This window comes from Danio aesculapii, chromosome 20 (genome assembly GCF_903798145.1).
Source record: "Danio aesculapii chromosome 20, fDanAes4.1, whole genome shotgun sequence".
NCBI classification, from domain to species: Eukaryota; Metazoa; Chordata; class Actinopteri; order Cypriniformes; family Danionidae; genus Danio; species Danio aesculapii.
This window is the reverse complement of record NC_079454.1, coordinates 18,421,628-18,435,035: the sequence shown is the minus strand read 5'-3', so window position 1 is coordinate 18,435,035 and position 13,408 is coordinate 18,421,628. Positions and strand designations below refer to the sequence as shown.

Here is a 13,408-nt window from a genome sequence, read left to right as displayed (position 1 = left end):
AGTTCATTGAAAGTAATTGTAGATACTTTTGGCTTTTTCCAAGGTGTTTGTTTCTGTCTGTGAATCAAAAATGAAGATATCTGATAGATTGTTCACTTCTTCTCTTTTGTAAACCATTAAAGTCAATGGAGACCAATATTTTTGAGCTCTGAAAGTGCCAAATAAGTAGTTTGTATACTTGCTGTGCAAGGAAAAGTTGATGAAATGACCATTAAATTCTTTGAAGTGTTGTCAACAATGAATGTTTCTCATCCAATCAGAATCAAGCAGCTCTGTTATGTGTGTAATTTCAGGATTGCGAGTACATTTCAAGGTGTTTTCCATTCATTTTCCTTGAATTGTAATGTACAGTACAAAAAATATGCAATTTACTGTAAAATAAATCCAAAATTATTGTAAAATGATGGAAAATGCTTAAATGTGATTTGGAATATTTTGTTTCTGATTAAATAGTTGTTTCACTTTATTTATAAACTTTTTTTGAACCACTAACAGAGTTGACATGTGGACAGAGTCCACCATTTTGTTGTTTAGCTCAACATGCTAACCAGTGCTGCACGATTCTGGCTAAAATGAGAATCACGATTTTTTTCACGATTATGTAGATGTAAAATAAAGGTTAATATGAGAAGACGTTTGTTATTATTATTTCTCAAACATTTGGTAAAACAACAATGATAACATTAGGCCTATGTGTAGTTCTACTGCTGGTTAAAATGCTCAATTTTATAAAGACTTTGAATGGTGGACTTAATAATTTACAGTAAAGGGATGACATCAGAATACTATTCATAATTATTATGTTTGAGACATATGCTTGTCATTTGTCATTGACAATATTATTATACCTTTTTTCATTGATAAAATGAAACATTTGTCTTCATCAGATTCGTTCTTACATTATATTCATATATTTACAACTATATTACCTGTTATTCACAGCCCATGCAGATTCTGTTCACTAAAGTAGACATCATTGGTGGGCACGCACGTGTCTTCTCAGTAGTAATCAAATAGTGTGTCAGCTCGTGTGATTTTTGCGGCCGCAAATACGTCATTACATTTAGACAACAATAAAATTTTGGGGTGAATTATACCTTATAAATACAGTATGTGACACTTTCAACACCATGCGTTGCGATGAATGTAAAACATGAATATTAGTGCGTCCGTCTTTTATGTCCTGAATTGAAAACATAATTGGCTAAATCGTAGAAAAGCTGAATTAAGATTGTGTGTAGGTTCGAATTGAGATTTGTGATCTTTTTCGAATAATCGTGCAACCCTAATGCTAACCTTAAACCAGACACCACATTTTCGTTATATTATTTGTTTTATTGAAATATCACAATAACATTTAATAAATAATCTACTACTAGTGTAGCCAAATGTATATATCAACAGGGTGTCTGCAGGGTCCTAAAAAGTCTGACTGAAATATGGTCTTGTAGGTCTAAAATCATTTTAAACTGTTTTAATTATTCTATTATTATTCTATAAGCTACTCAATCGATCCAACACACATCCAATCAACACAAATACATCTGAATAAATCTTTTAGAACAGTTTGTTGTACATACATTCATATTTCTTTATGTTGTTAATTGTGTTTAATAGTTATGTTGCAAAAATATATATGTAGATAACTAGGATCTGCTTATTTTGACACAAGATTACGTGAATTTCTTAGAATGTGGCTAAGAAATAACTTATATTTTTAATTGGGAAAGTACTTTTTTCCTTATGGGTCATTAATATCTACCTGCTGAACCAAATGGTTGACCATATTTTGACTGTTTTAAATAATGACTCTTAATCAGTGTTAAGTTGTTTAAAGAATGACTGTTTTAAATAATGGTTTACACACACCAGCGTTGTTGGTTTACAAAAAAAGTCAAACAAACATAATCCTGTTGCACTACTATATTTTGTTTTCTTGTTTTTTTTTTACAATAAAACCAAAACCATGTTAAATGAGAATCTAAAATATTTTATGGCATACTTCGAAAAATAAAGGTGATTAAGTATTCAAAATTTTTTTGTTTTGATTTTTTTTAAATAAATTGATCTTACACTTCATATTTTCTGATTGTTCATAGTATATGTAATAATTCCGAAACTTTTACCATAAACCGACATGTGAACCATTTGGTAGAGGTGGATATTTTAAAAATGTATGGGATGTGTTGAAAAAAAATGCACTGAGTGTGTTAAGTAGTAATATTAGGAGTTAAGAAATGCAATCCAATTTTTATTCTTGGTGGGGCAGTTAAAGGGTTAAAAAACTGTTAGCGTTTAACCCTATATAAGTCAGAAATTTCATTCTTCATGATCTAAAATAGTCTTAAATTTGACTTTGTGAAACCAGCAGAAACTCTGATTAATGAGAGAAGAATAATGACATGCCCAGAGTTGACATGACAGAGTTTAATGACATGCCAGAGGAAGGTGAAAGTCACATGCTTTCTCTATCAATGCTTCACAGATTGTTACAGTAGTTATAAAAATGTGTAGCAGAGTTGACCAGAACATAGAGACAGACAAAATGTTTTAAATGTTTTTTAACTGGAATTACAAATCTTACAGATAATAGATGTTTCATGCAAGCATTTATTTAACTTAGTAATCCCAAAAAGGATGAAAATTAGACTTAATTATTTCATCATAGTTGAAGCTGAATGGATGATTCAGGGGGCAGAGACAGTTAAAAATTGTTGTCAATACTTCAGAAAGAAAATGTCCCAAAATACACATAGAAACATATTTTTTTAAGAGATGACTTGATGTCATTTGTGTTATTATTTTTATTTAAAACTTCAGAAAAAATCCCCCTCCACAAATGTAATTGTGTATATATATAACAAGTCTGTGGTGTGAGCAATCTGATTGGATGTACTTTTGGGTTGTTCTTAACATAACTGTCTTAATAAATATAGTGCACATAGACTTGTTTTTTTCCATTAATCTAACTTCACTCTAAACCGAGTGATTCTTAGATAAAAATCTTCTTTTGGGTTTGCAAGTCAATCACAAGTGCGAGGAAAAGATGACAGAAATATCATTTTTGTTAACCATTGCATTTGAATAGATAAAGTGGTGAGTGGGGAAAAACTCTGAGAGAAATCTGTGGGTGTTCTGCTATTACACTGTGTGGGCTGAGGACAGACACGATCCATTACAATCATCCAACAGATAAGATCAGAGGAGGTTTACCGTAATTAATGCTTTTATTTATATTTTTCTTGTAACCTAGATGGCTGGCTAAACTCACCCAGGCTTCAAATGAACCCGAACCCACAGACTCCAACGGAGGTAAAGATTCACACCACACCAAGGTTATTTTAGTAAATTAGGACCAATAGTGTTGGCCAAAAAACATTTTCATTAACTGAAATAAAAAAAATAGAATATTAACAGCTGTTTTTGAAAAAGCAACTGAAAAAAAGTTGTTTGCAAAAAAATAAATAAAAATAGTTTTTCGGAATTTTAAGCTGACCTGCGGCTGTTTATAGAAGTACCTGTAGATGGCACCAAACACATCAGCAAAGCGCATGACAAAAACGTCTTTCTCTTATTTGTCCAGCAAATGCAAAGGTGGCATGTTTCACTACATATATAGTGTGATCTTTAATATGAAGAGTTTTCTGAATTCTTTATAACTTTTATTAATTTTGGATTCCGTATTCGCTCAAACATCTATTTAATTTTCATTACAAAGAGGATTTCATAAGAGTAAATGTAAGCCATGCTATCACTAAACTAGGCCTGCATGTTTAATTGTTTCTAAACTGATCCCATTTTGAAAGCTGGTGTTATTTCAATGCACAATCAAACATGGTTACAAGCATATAGTTTTGACAGTTCTCTGACAGTTCATAAGCATATTACCCTGAACAATATGAAAAATGTAACACTCTAAATGTGAAGTTTTTCTTGTTGACCTTTTGGCTTTAGAATTATTTGTGGTGTTTGGACTTTAAATGGCCAAAACATTTGCTGTCATTGTGTCAGTATTAATGTAGATTATCGTCAGTGTTTTACTGATGTCAAATTGTTTACAGTGTGTTTGGATTCTTAAAAGTTTAAGATTTTATATATAATTTATTTTATTTTATTTAAGAGACTGTAGTTGTTTTCTTAATTTAACTTAACTTAGTTTATCTTAATTTGACAACTTTATTTTAAAAGATTGGCAATCATGTTTAAGAGGTTTTAAATAAACAGTTGCATGCTTTGTGGTTATGCGTGGTCTTTCATTGGCTAAGATGAAACCCTCACATCAAACCTGTAGCTCTTTTATGAAAGTAAATCATAGTTTAAATCTGAAATTTTGATTGGAAAAAAATCACATTTAGATTTTGTTCCCCTCCAAATCGTGCAGCCATATGCTACTTTGCTTTGGTTGACACTGGACATGTTCTGATAAACTATAAGAACTAAAACTGTAACTAAAATCGTCTTTACACAGCCGATTTAGGGCATCCCCAAATGTCTGCTCAGAATTCAATGTAAAGATGCTATACACTCACCGGCCACTTTATTTGGTACAGCATGATCCGAAAAAGAGAAAATATCCAGTGAGCGGCAGTTCTGTAGGCGCAACTGCCTTGTTGATACCAGAGGTCAGAGGAGAATGGCCAGACTGGTTTGAACCGATAAAAGGGCAACAGTAACTCAAATAACCACTACAGCAGCAGAAGAACATATTGGGTGCCACTCCTGTCAGCTAAGAACAGGAAACTGAGGCTACAGTTCGCACAGGCTCACCAAAATTGGACAATAGAAGATTGGAAAAACTTTGTCTGATCTGTCTCTATTTCTGCTGCGACATTCAGATGGTAGGGTCAGACTTGTGTCAACAACATAAACGTGAACAAAACATGTTTGTGGAACCAGCTGCCACCGGATATTACCAGTGCTTCTTCTCTATCTATTTTTAAGTCCAGACTTAAGACATCTTCATTCTATTGCCGTCCCAGGCTTTTAATCTTTATAGTGCAATGTTGCTGTCATACTATTAATCTTATTATTACTTTGTTATTTTACGGTTTTAGAATATGTGCTATGGTTTTGTTCAGCACTTTGATCAGTGCCAAACTGAAGTTAAATGTGCTGTATAAATAAACTTTACGTACTTACTATCGTGTCAACACCACAGCCTACCTAAGTATTGTTGCTGACCATGTCCATCCCTTAATGACTACATAAAGTAGCCATCACCACTTCTGATGGCTACATCCAGCCAGATAATGTGCCATGAATCATCTTAAACTTTCTAAAAGATAATAATTTGTTCACTGTACTTAAATGGCCTCCACAGTCACCAGTCTCAATCCAATAGAGCACCTTTGGGATGTGGTGAAACGGGAGATTTGCATCATGGATGTGCAGCCGACAAATCTGCAGCAACTGTGTGATGCTGTCATGTCAATATGGAGCAAAATCTCTGAGGAATATTTCCTGTACCCTGTTGAATCTATGCTACGAAGGATTAAGGCAGTTTTAAAAGCAAAAGGAGGTCCAACCTGGTACTAGTAAGATGTAATAAGTGGCCGGTGAGTGTATGCGGCATTAAACGGCATGCGTAAACTTCAGGTTTGGTTTCTGTAGCTGCTGTTTAAAGATGGCTGAAATAAATAAAAACAAAATAGCAATGTGTTACAAAACTATTAATAAAATGATCTAAAACTAAACTGATGTGAACAGGAAATTTAAAAACAGTCTCGAAATAAACACTAAAAATTCAAACACCTTGCACCACACTCGCATAAACCATAGATAACTTCTATTTGAGTTCACTCACGTCTTTCAGCAAAGCCGAACCTGACGCTTTAATATCTGCATTCCTGTGATTGTGTGTACCCAGAGTGCTACAGCGAAGAGAGTGACGATGAGGACGATGAAGAGATGTGTGTGGAGTATATGGATCAGCTGACCCCTGGCTCTCTGCATGTGAGTAACCAGATACACTGAGCGCTAACTGGCATTGTGGCTTCTGTGCTATTAAAGGCTGGCGGTTCAGACGGCATAGAAACAGTGACACAAGAGCAAGAGATAAAAATCTGATGCATCATTGCATGCTACGCTGTTCAGCAGTTTGGGGTTAGCAGGCAAGTAGGCTAGTTAGTTAAGTAGGATGATTATTTTTGTACATGCTGTTAGTTAGCTAAGTACAGTAGATAGTTTTTGTAGTTAGGCAGCGAGGTGGTTAGTTTGTTAATAGGGTATGTTGTTTCTTTAATTATTTTAGACATGTAGTACAGTTCAAAAGTTTGGACAGTTAAGTTGGTTTGCTAGTCAGTAAGTTAATTAGTAGGTAAGATAAGTAGTTTGGTTGGTAGATAGTTTGATTGTTAGGTGGGTAGGTTGTTCAATTCAATTCATGTTTATTAATATATATAGTGCTTTTCACAACATAGATTGTGTCAAAGCAGCTCAGCATAGTTCTAGTAAAGTCCAGATTTCAGAGTTGAAGTTCAGTGTGGTTTAAATTTCACTGCTGAAAGTTCAAACACTGAAGAGCAAATCCACCGACGCACAGCTCCACAAGTCCTGATCTAAGCAAGCCAGTGGCGAGGAAAAAAAATGATGAAAATTGATGAAGTGAAGGGAAAAAATAACCTAGAGAGAAACTAGGCTCTGTTGGGCACGACCATTATTCTTCTGGCCAAACTTCCTGTGTGGAGCTGCAGTCTAGGCGCTGGAGAAGCTGGACGTCCATCGTTGAGAAGCTGCAAGTGTGAGTAGGGCACCTGCGGGAGGTCAGGCTGGCCCAATGCAGGGACTTGTTTGTCACGGTGGTCTTTTTAATTATTGTATACATGCAGTAATGTTTAAAACCTCTGGGCAGTTAAGCTAATTAGCTAGCCAGTTAGTTGGTTAGTACTGTATTTAGGTAGGTAGCTACTTTATTAGTTAAGAAGCTTTGTTACTTATAGAAGCACATCTTTTTGATAGTAAGTTGGTTGGTTTGTTTGGTAGGTAGGTATATTTTGTTAGTAGGGTAGGCTGTTTGTTTAATAATTTGCACTACCGTTCAAACTTTTGGACAGGGATGCATTTCCCAAACAACGACGTAAGTCGTGGCTGAACTACCATAGTACAATGCATTGTTTGGGAAATGAACCTAGTAGTGATGAGTGTTCTCAAATCGTAGTTGCTCTGTTGCAGATCCATCATTGGAGCCACATTATTTATAAAGTATAACATCCATAATGAAGCTCCAAAGGGGGTGGCGTTACTAGTTATTTTGAGAAAATATACATTATTATTTTTGTTTTGTACAAAATATGTTGTACATGCGCACATTTTTTTAAATTCAATATAGTTGTAGTAAAAACATGCATTCGCTTTTATTTTGTTAATAAAATGTAAACTGAATTAATGTAAATATTAATGTAAACGGCACAAATATTAATTTTACAAACATTGTGGAGAATATTCCATATTTTATTCTAAAACATAAAAGCAATTACAATAGCTAAAACATGGGCTAATATCATATAGCCTATAAATCAGATATAAGTGACGTAAAAACTACTTATAGTTAGGCCTATTTGTTGCCATAATTAAGTTTAGATTCAGATATTATTGTTATGATTATTGTTATTTTTTTTTTGAAAAGTTTACTTTTACAACGTTGACACTCAAACCCCTGCAGAAATGTTGTAGACTATTTGTCATATACAGTACAGATACATTTAAATATAGGCTGCTATAAATTAAAACCATTTTATGTATCCTATATTTTTTGTTTTGACAAGGCTTGGAGATGTAACGTAGATTCTGCTTGGTCATAGGTCACCTATAGCCATGGTATGACCCATGGCTGTGTCCGAAATGGCATAAATGATTTCGGAGTGCACTACTAAGAAAGCGCAATCTGAAGTTCACTGAAACTGAACTGTAAAAAAAAAACAACTTTGAAAGCAAATTACTTGTGAGAGAGATTTTTAAGCATTTTTTGTATTAATCATTCAAAGTGGATGTTGGAATGGGGCACAGGGTAGATAACTGGGAATAGAACACAACCAGAAACTATGTTTCTAACTAATTGCAACCGCACACAATTGCGAATGTTCATTAGAACGACAGATTCGGGAAACACCAATTATCGCTGAACTATAATTGGAACTTGCGACCTTAGTTGATTAACCATGGTTTTCAGAAACGCACCCCAGGGTAGTTAGTAAGTTAGTTAGTATTGTATTGTACTTGGGTATGTAGCTACTTTGTTAGTTAGGTAGGTTGTTTATGTTTTTTTTATATATGTACATGCCCTACTGTTTGAAGGTTATTTAGTTGGTTAAGAAAATACGTTGTGTAGCTACTTTGTTATGTTGGTTGTTTGTTTAATAATTTATATATGCATTATTTTTCAAATGTTTAGACTATTTAATTTACTTCCTTAGTTAGTTAGTTGGCTAGTTAGTGAAGTAGCTAGGTAGGTAGCTAAAATGTTTGTTAGACAAGTTGTTTGTTGGTTAGTTAGCTATTTGGATAGTAAGATAAGTAGTTTGGTTGGTAGGTAGTTTGATTGTTAGGTGGGTAGATTTGTTTGTTTAATTATTGTATACATGTAGCATGTTCAAACCCCCTGGACAGTTAAGTTAATTAGCTAGCCAGTTAGTTAGCTAATCAGTTAGTTAGTTAGTACTGTACTGTAGGTAGTTAGTTAGGGGTAGCTACTTTGCTAATTAGGTAGCTTGTTTAATTATTATTTAAACATGCACTTTTTTTACGTGCACTACTGTTTGAAATCTTGGACAGGTTAAATAATTGGTTAGTACTGTAGTTGGGTGTGTAGCTACTTTGTTAGTTAGGTTGGTTGTTTATATTCTTTATATACATGCACTATTGTTTGAAGGTTATTTAGTTGGGTAAGTAGGTAGGTTGTTGGATAGCTACTTTGGTAGGTAGGTTGTTTGTTTAATTATATTATACAAACAGTACTGTTAAAATGTTTGCCAGTTAGTTGATTAGTGAAGTAGTTATGTTAGGTAGCTAGCTAGATTTTTTGTTAGTCAAGTTGTTTGTTTAATTATTTCATACATGCACTACCAGTCAAAAGTTTGGACAATTTAGGTAGCTAGCCAACTAGTTAGTTGGTTAGGATATTGAAGTAGTTGGGTAGCAAGTTTGTTGATTAATAGGTTAGGCAGCTTTTTAAGTCGTTATGTTGGTAGGTAGGTAGGTAGGTATGTTATCAGTTAATTATTAAGTCAAGTAGTTGGGTAGCCTGTTTGTTATTTAACAAGTTAGGTAGCTAGCTTCTTAAATAATTTGTTAATTAGATATGTTACCAGTTAGTTAATCATTAAGTTAGGTAGCCTTTTAGTTAGGTAATTGGGTTGGTTGGTTGGTTGGTTAGTTAGTTAGTTAGTTGGTTGTAAGTTGGTTGTTTATTAATTAATTTGTACATGCGTAACTGTAAGCTTTTGAAAAGTAAATTTATTTAGCTGTTTCGTATATTTATTATTTAATTGATTTGTACAGCAATACAGTTCAAAACTCTGGACAGGTAAGTTAGTTTACTAGCCAATTAATTAGGTAGCAGATTTGTTAGGTAGGTAGCTTGTTTGTTTAATTATTTTAGACATGCACTACTGTTCAAAGGTTTAGATAATTTAGTTAGCTAGTCAGTTAGTTAATGAGTTCATTAGTTAGTTTGGTAGGCGGGTAGTTTGCTAGTTAGGTAAATCATTATTTAGGAAAGTATCTAGTTAGTAGATAGTTATTAATTTAGTTTATAGTTAGTTTTTTATTAATAAATACAGTCATACTTTTGTTCAGCTAAGATGTAATAAATTGATAAGTAAATGGCAATAATATTTATAATGTTATTTAAATATATTGGATTAATATTTAATATTATTAATTTCACAATTTTTATCAAACAATTGGCAATCAGATAGGAACAATGCAGTATTCATGACAATATCAGGTTCATTTGTCAACTAAAAGCAGAAAGCAAACTAGAAGAAAATCTGACTAGAGAAATGTAATGCTAATTACACTCAAAAAATGATTGTCTACTTATTTAAAATGAGCTGAAACAACACAATTTTTGAGTTTTTTTAACTTAAATGTTTTATGCACAATCCACTTAAATTTGTAAAAACTAACAAGTCCCAACCCAGATCGATTGTGTGGAGCCCAGCATTTATTACAGTGTACTATTTGAATTGGTGTTTGCATTTAGATTTAGAAGAATCCCTATTATATTTAAAACTTATTTTTGTGTATGTCATAGGGTTGTCTTCCCCCTCCTCGCTCATCCTCCTCTCCCTGTCAGGACTTGATCCCGCTGGTTTCTCCAGTCTGCAGCCGTACAGAGACTCAAAGTGCAGACAGCGAGTCCTGGCAGGAGATCAGCTCTGAGGAAGATCCCATCCTCAAAATCCAAGAGTGCAAAGGAAATGACGGTGAGTGAGATCCTGAGATGAAATCACACCATCAAATTCACTCTATATTAATTAAGTCACTTTAAATGTACACAGTAAGTTGAGCTGCTGTTGACAAGGTTTTGAAGAAAAAATGAGCCAGGAATCACTAATTATGTTTCCATCCATCTATTTTTATGCACATTTCGAAATATCACCTGAAATGCGTAACGGATGCGTAAATGGTTCATTGCATTTCAGCTTTATTTTCTAAGGCGCAAGTAATTTGTTATATAAGAAAGAAGGCCCACATCTCCTACTGCCTCAAATTCTATTGATTATTAGCTAGTTAGCTTTTAGAGTGGTAGGTAAAGAAAAAAAAAGTTCATGCACATGCATTTCTAATGAATCTGGCAAATTAGTTTGTAATCAAAACCATTTTGAATGTCGTTTGATCAGGTCCAGCATCAGATGAGATGGAGATGCTGTATCTCCATCTGAAGGAGGCCAGTTTGTCTCCCACTGGAGCCCTGCAGCCCTTCACCAAACGTGACTTCAGGTCCTCCTTCATCAGACGCTGCAAAGATGAGAACATTAATGACAAACTGCATCTGATCCGAGCTCTAAACAGCACTTTAAAGGTGAGCTTAATGTGCCTGCTTAAGCATTAGAAGCTTCGAGTTTGCTAGTTTTACTTTAAATGAAACTTAATCATTATGTAATCTAGAAATTGCTCAGATTGTTTACACTGAGTTGAAGTGAAACTGGTGTTTGTTTTCTGTTTAGCCGGTTTGAGTTTTCACTTTGCACCAGAACGGTTTCTTCCCTTAGGCAATCTGTCTCATGAACTTTTGATGATAATTGTGGAACAAACAATACTATTTATGCTCAATTGCAGTTGAAGTCTGAATTATTAGCCCCCATGTATATTTTTTCCCCAATTTCTGTTTAGCGGATGTAAGATTTTTTTTTCAACACATTTCTAAACATAATAGTTTTAATAACTCCTTTCTAATAACTGATTTCTTTTATCTTTGATATGATAACAGTAACTTATATTTGACTAGATGTTTTTCAAGATGCTAATATTCAGTCTTTAAATGGTCATTTGAAGGCTTAACTAGGTTAATTAGGCAATGGTAAATAGGCAAGTCATTGTATCATGATGTTTGTCCTGTAGACAATCAAAAAATTGCTTATATATTGCTTAAGGGGGCTAATAATTTTGACCTTGACTTTCTCCAGAAGAAAAAATATTATCAGAGGTACTGAAAATTTGAATGTTTCCTTGCTCTGTTAAACATCATTTGGGAAATATTTGAAAAGAAAAAACAATTCACAGGAGGATGAATGATTGTGACTCTATATACAGTTTGTTTATTTAACAACAAATGCGCAGTGGTCAGCATAAATGAGTACACCCTTTCTTTTTAAATGCATATTTTCTATAGGATGCTTTACAATGATATATTTGTGCATGTACAATAGATTATTCAATATTAAAGACAAAACCGGAACTAAGCTAACAAGGAAAAAAAATAAAAGTCCAAAACATTAGTAAACCTAAAATAATTTGTTGGGGAAAAATACTAAATAAAATGTTAATAAATAGGAAAAATCAAGTGAAAAATTTAAAAAATATTTTTATGGCGGTTTTGTGGATGAAAGTGAAGAGGGAGGATTGGGCGTTTTCGCGGACGAAAGTGAAGTAGGGGGCGGGTGGGATGTCACGAATGACAATGTAGAGTGGGGGGTGGGTGTTAAGAGTTTTAGTCTGTGTCGGGGATGAAAGAAAAGAATGGGGCGGGGCACCCTGTCTACTCTTGTGCTTGTGTTTCTTTTATTTGCTATTTCATGCACTAAGAACATGACCAGCTTGATTTTGATGTGAAGGCAGTGTTTTACTGTACACCCCACAAAGGCAAAGTGCACTAAATGCTGAAACTGACAGAAGCACCTTTTTCACAAGACGGAACAGATGTCGCAAAGCCCATTTTTGGCCTTAACTCAATGTTGAACAAATGTGTAGTTACTGCACTTTGCCTTTGGATGGCAGTATATTTGTATATTGGGGGCTCATAGGTTGCAAAAGTTTTCCCAGAGGATGACAAGCTGACAACACATTGCTGTCACTCCGATACAAGTTTTATTTATGGAGAAAATGACAAAGCACTGCAGTGTTTAGGTGTTCTGTGTTTGTCTGAGATAATTAGTCTAGCGAAAATTTGTGGATTCCATACAAAGTATGAAGCTGATCAGTCAGTTCTTGCCACGTGTCTCGGTGTGGACTTGCGGCATTTATTCATTCAAGCTCGTCACGCCGCTTGTACGCACAAGCCACACAGCTTCATTAGAAGTAATGAACTCTAGAAAGACATGATTTGCGAACGGCCTCTCAATGGCCACTGTCATTTGCAATCTCCAGCAGTTGATCTTCTTGCACAGATATGCTGAATTCACCTGATTTCATGACAAATGTGTTGTGGATCTATTTCTTAACAGTTCGCGGGTCCTTCACTGGCCATTTTTCCCTTTGCAAAGAAACTTTCCAAAGACGTTTGTTTCTCACTCATTTGCGAGAGAATATGGTCATTTTTCAAAATAAAAGATTGTTTAGACTCAGATAATGTAACTGAAATAACTGATGATTTCTTGTGTGGGCTGGTACCAATTGATCCAAGGACCAGTACCGGTCCATGACCCAGTGGTTGAGGATCACTGTCTTAAAAGCTATTTTACAAGGTATAAAAATGTGTATCAGTATGCTAAAGATTGCCCGAATTTTATCTGCCATTATAAAATTGATCGATTCCTGCTATATTTGCCATCACGCTGCTTTGCTTACTGCAGTAACCAAGGAAACGCCGTTATTCCTGCTGTTTTAGGCACCACCTCCTGGATTATTTTTATTCTGTATATGAATAATGTTTTAGTTTAGGATTTGTTTCTTACAATCAGTATTTAGTAAAGGTACTCTAAGTTAAATTGTCGCCAAAGTTACTGTGAAATGTTTAAATGACATTTAG

The 13,408-nt window shown here is 34.3% G+C and overlaps 1 protein-coding gene across 1 annotated transcript in view; it reads left to right on the top strand.

The window, feature by feature from the left end:
• Positions 1-13,408, top strand: part of LOC130247967 (connector enhancer of kinase suppressor of ras 3-like) — a 115,141-nt gene that overhangs the window by 95,743 nt on the left and 5,990 nt on the right. The window contains exons 20-23 of the mRNA XM_056481483.1: positions 3,254-3,312; positions 5,867-5,952; positions 10,253-10,424; positions 10,842-11,023. Coding sequence (XP_056337458.1) covers positions 3,254-3,312; positions 5,867-5,952; positions 10,253-10,424; positions 10,842-11,023 — 499 coding nt within the window. The remainder of the gene's footprint in view (positions 1-3,253; positions 3,313-5,866; positions 5,953-10,252; positions 10,425-10,841; positions 11,024-13,408) is intronic.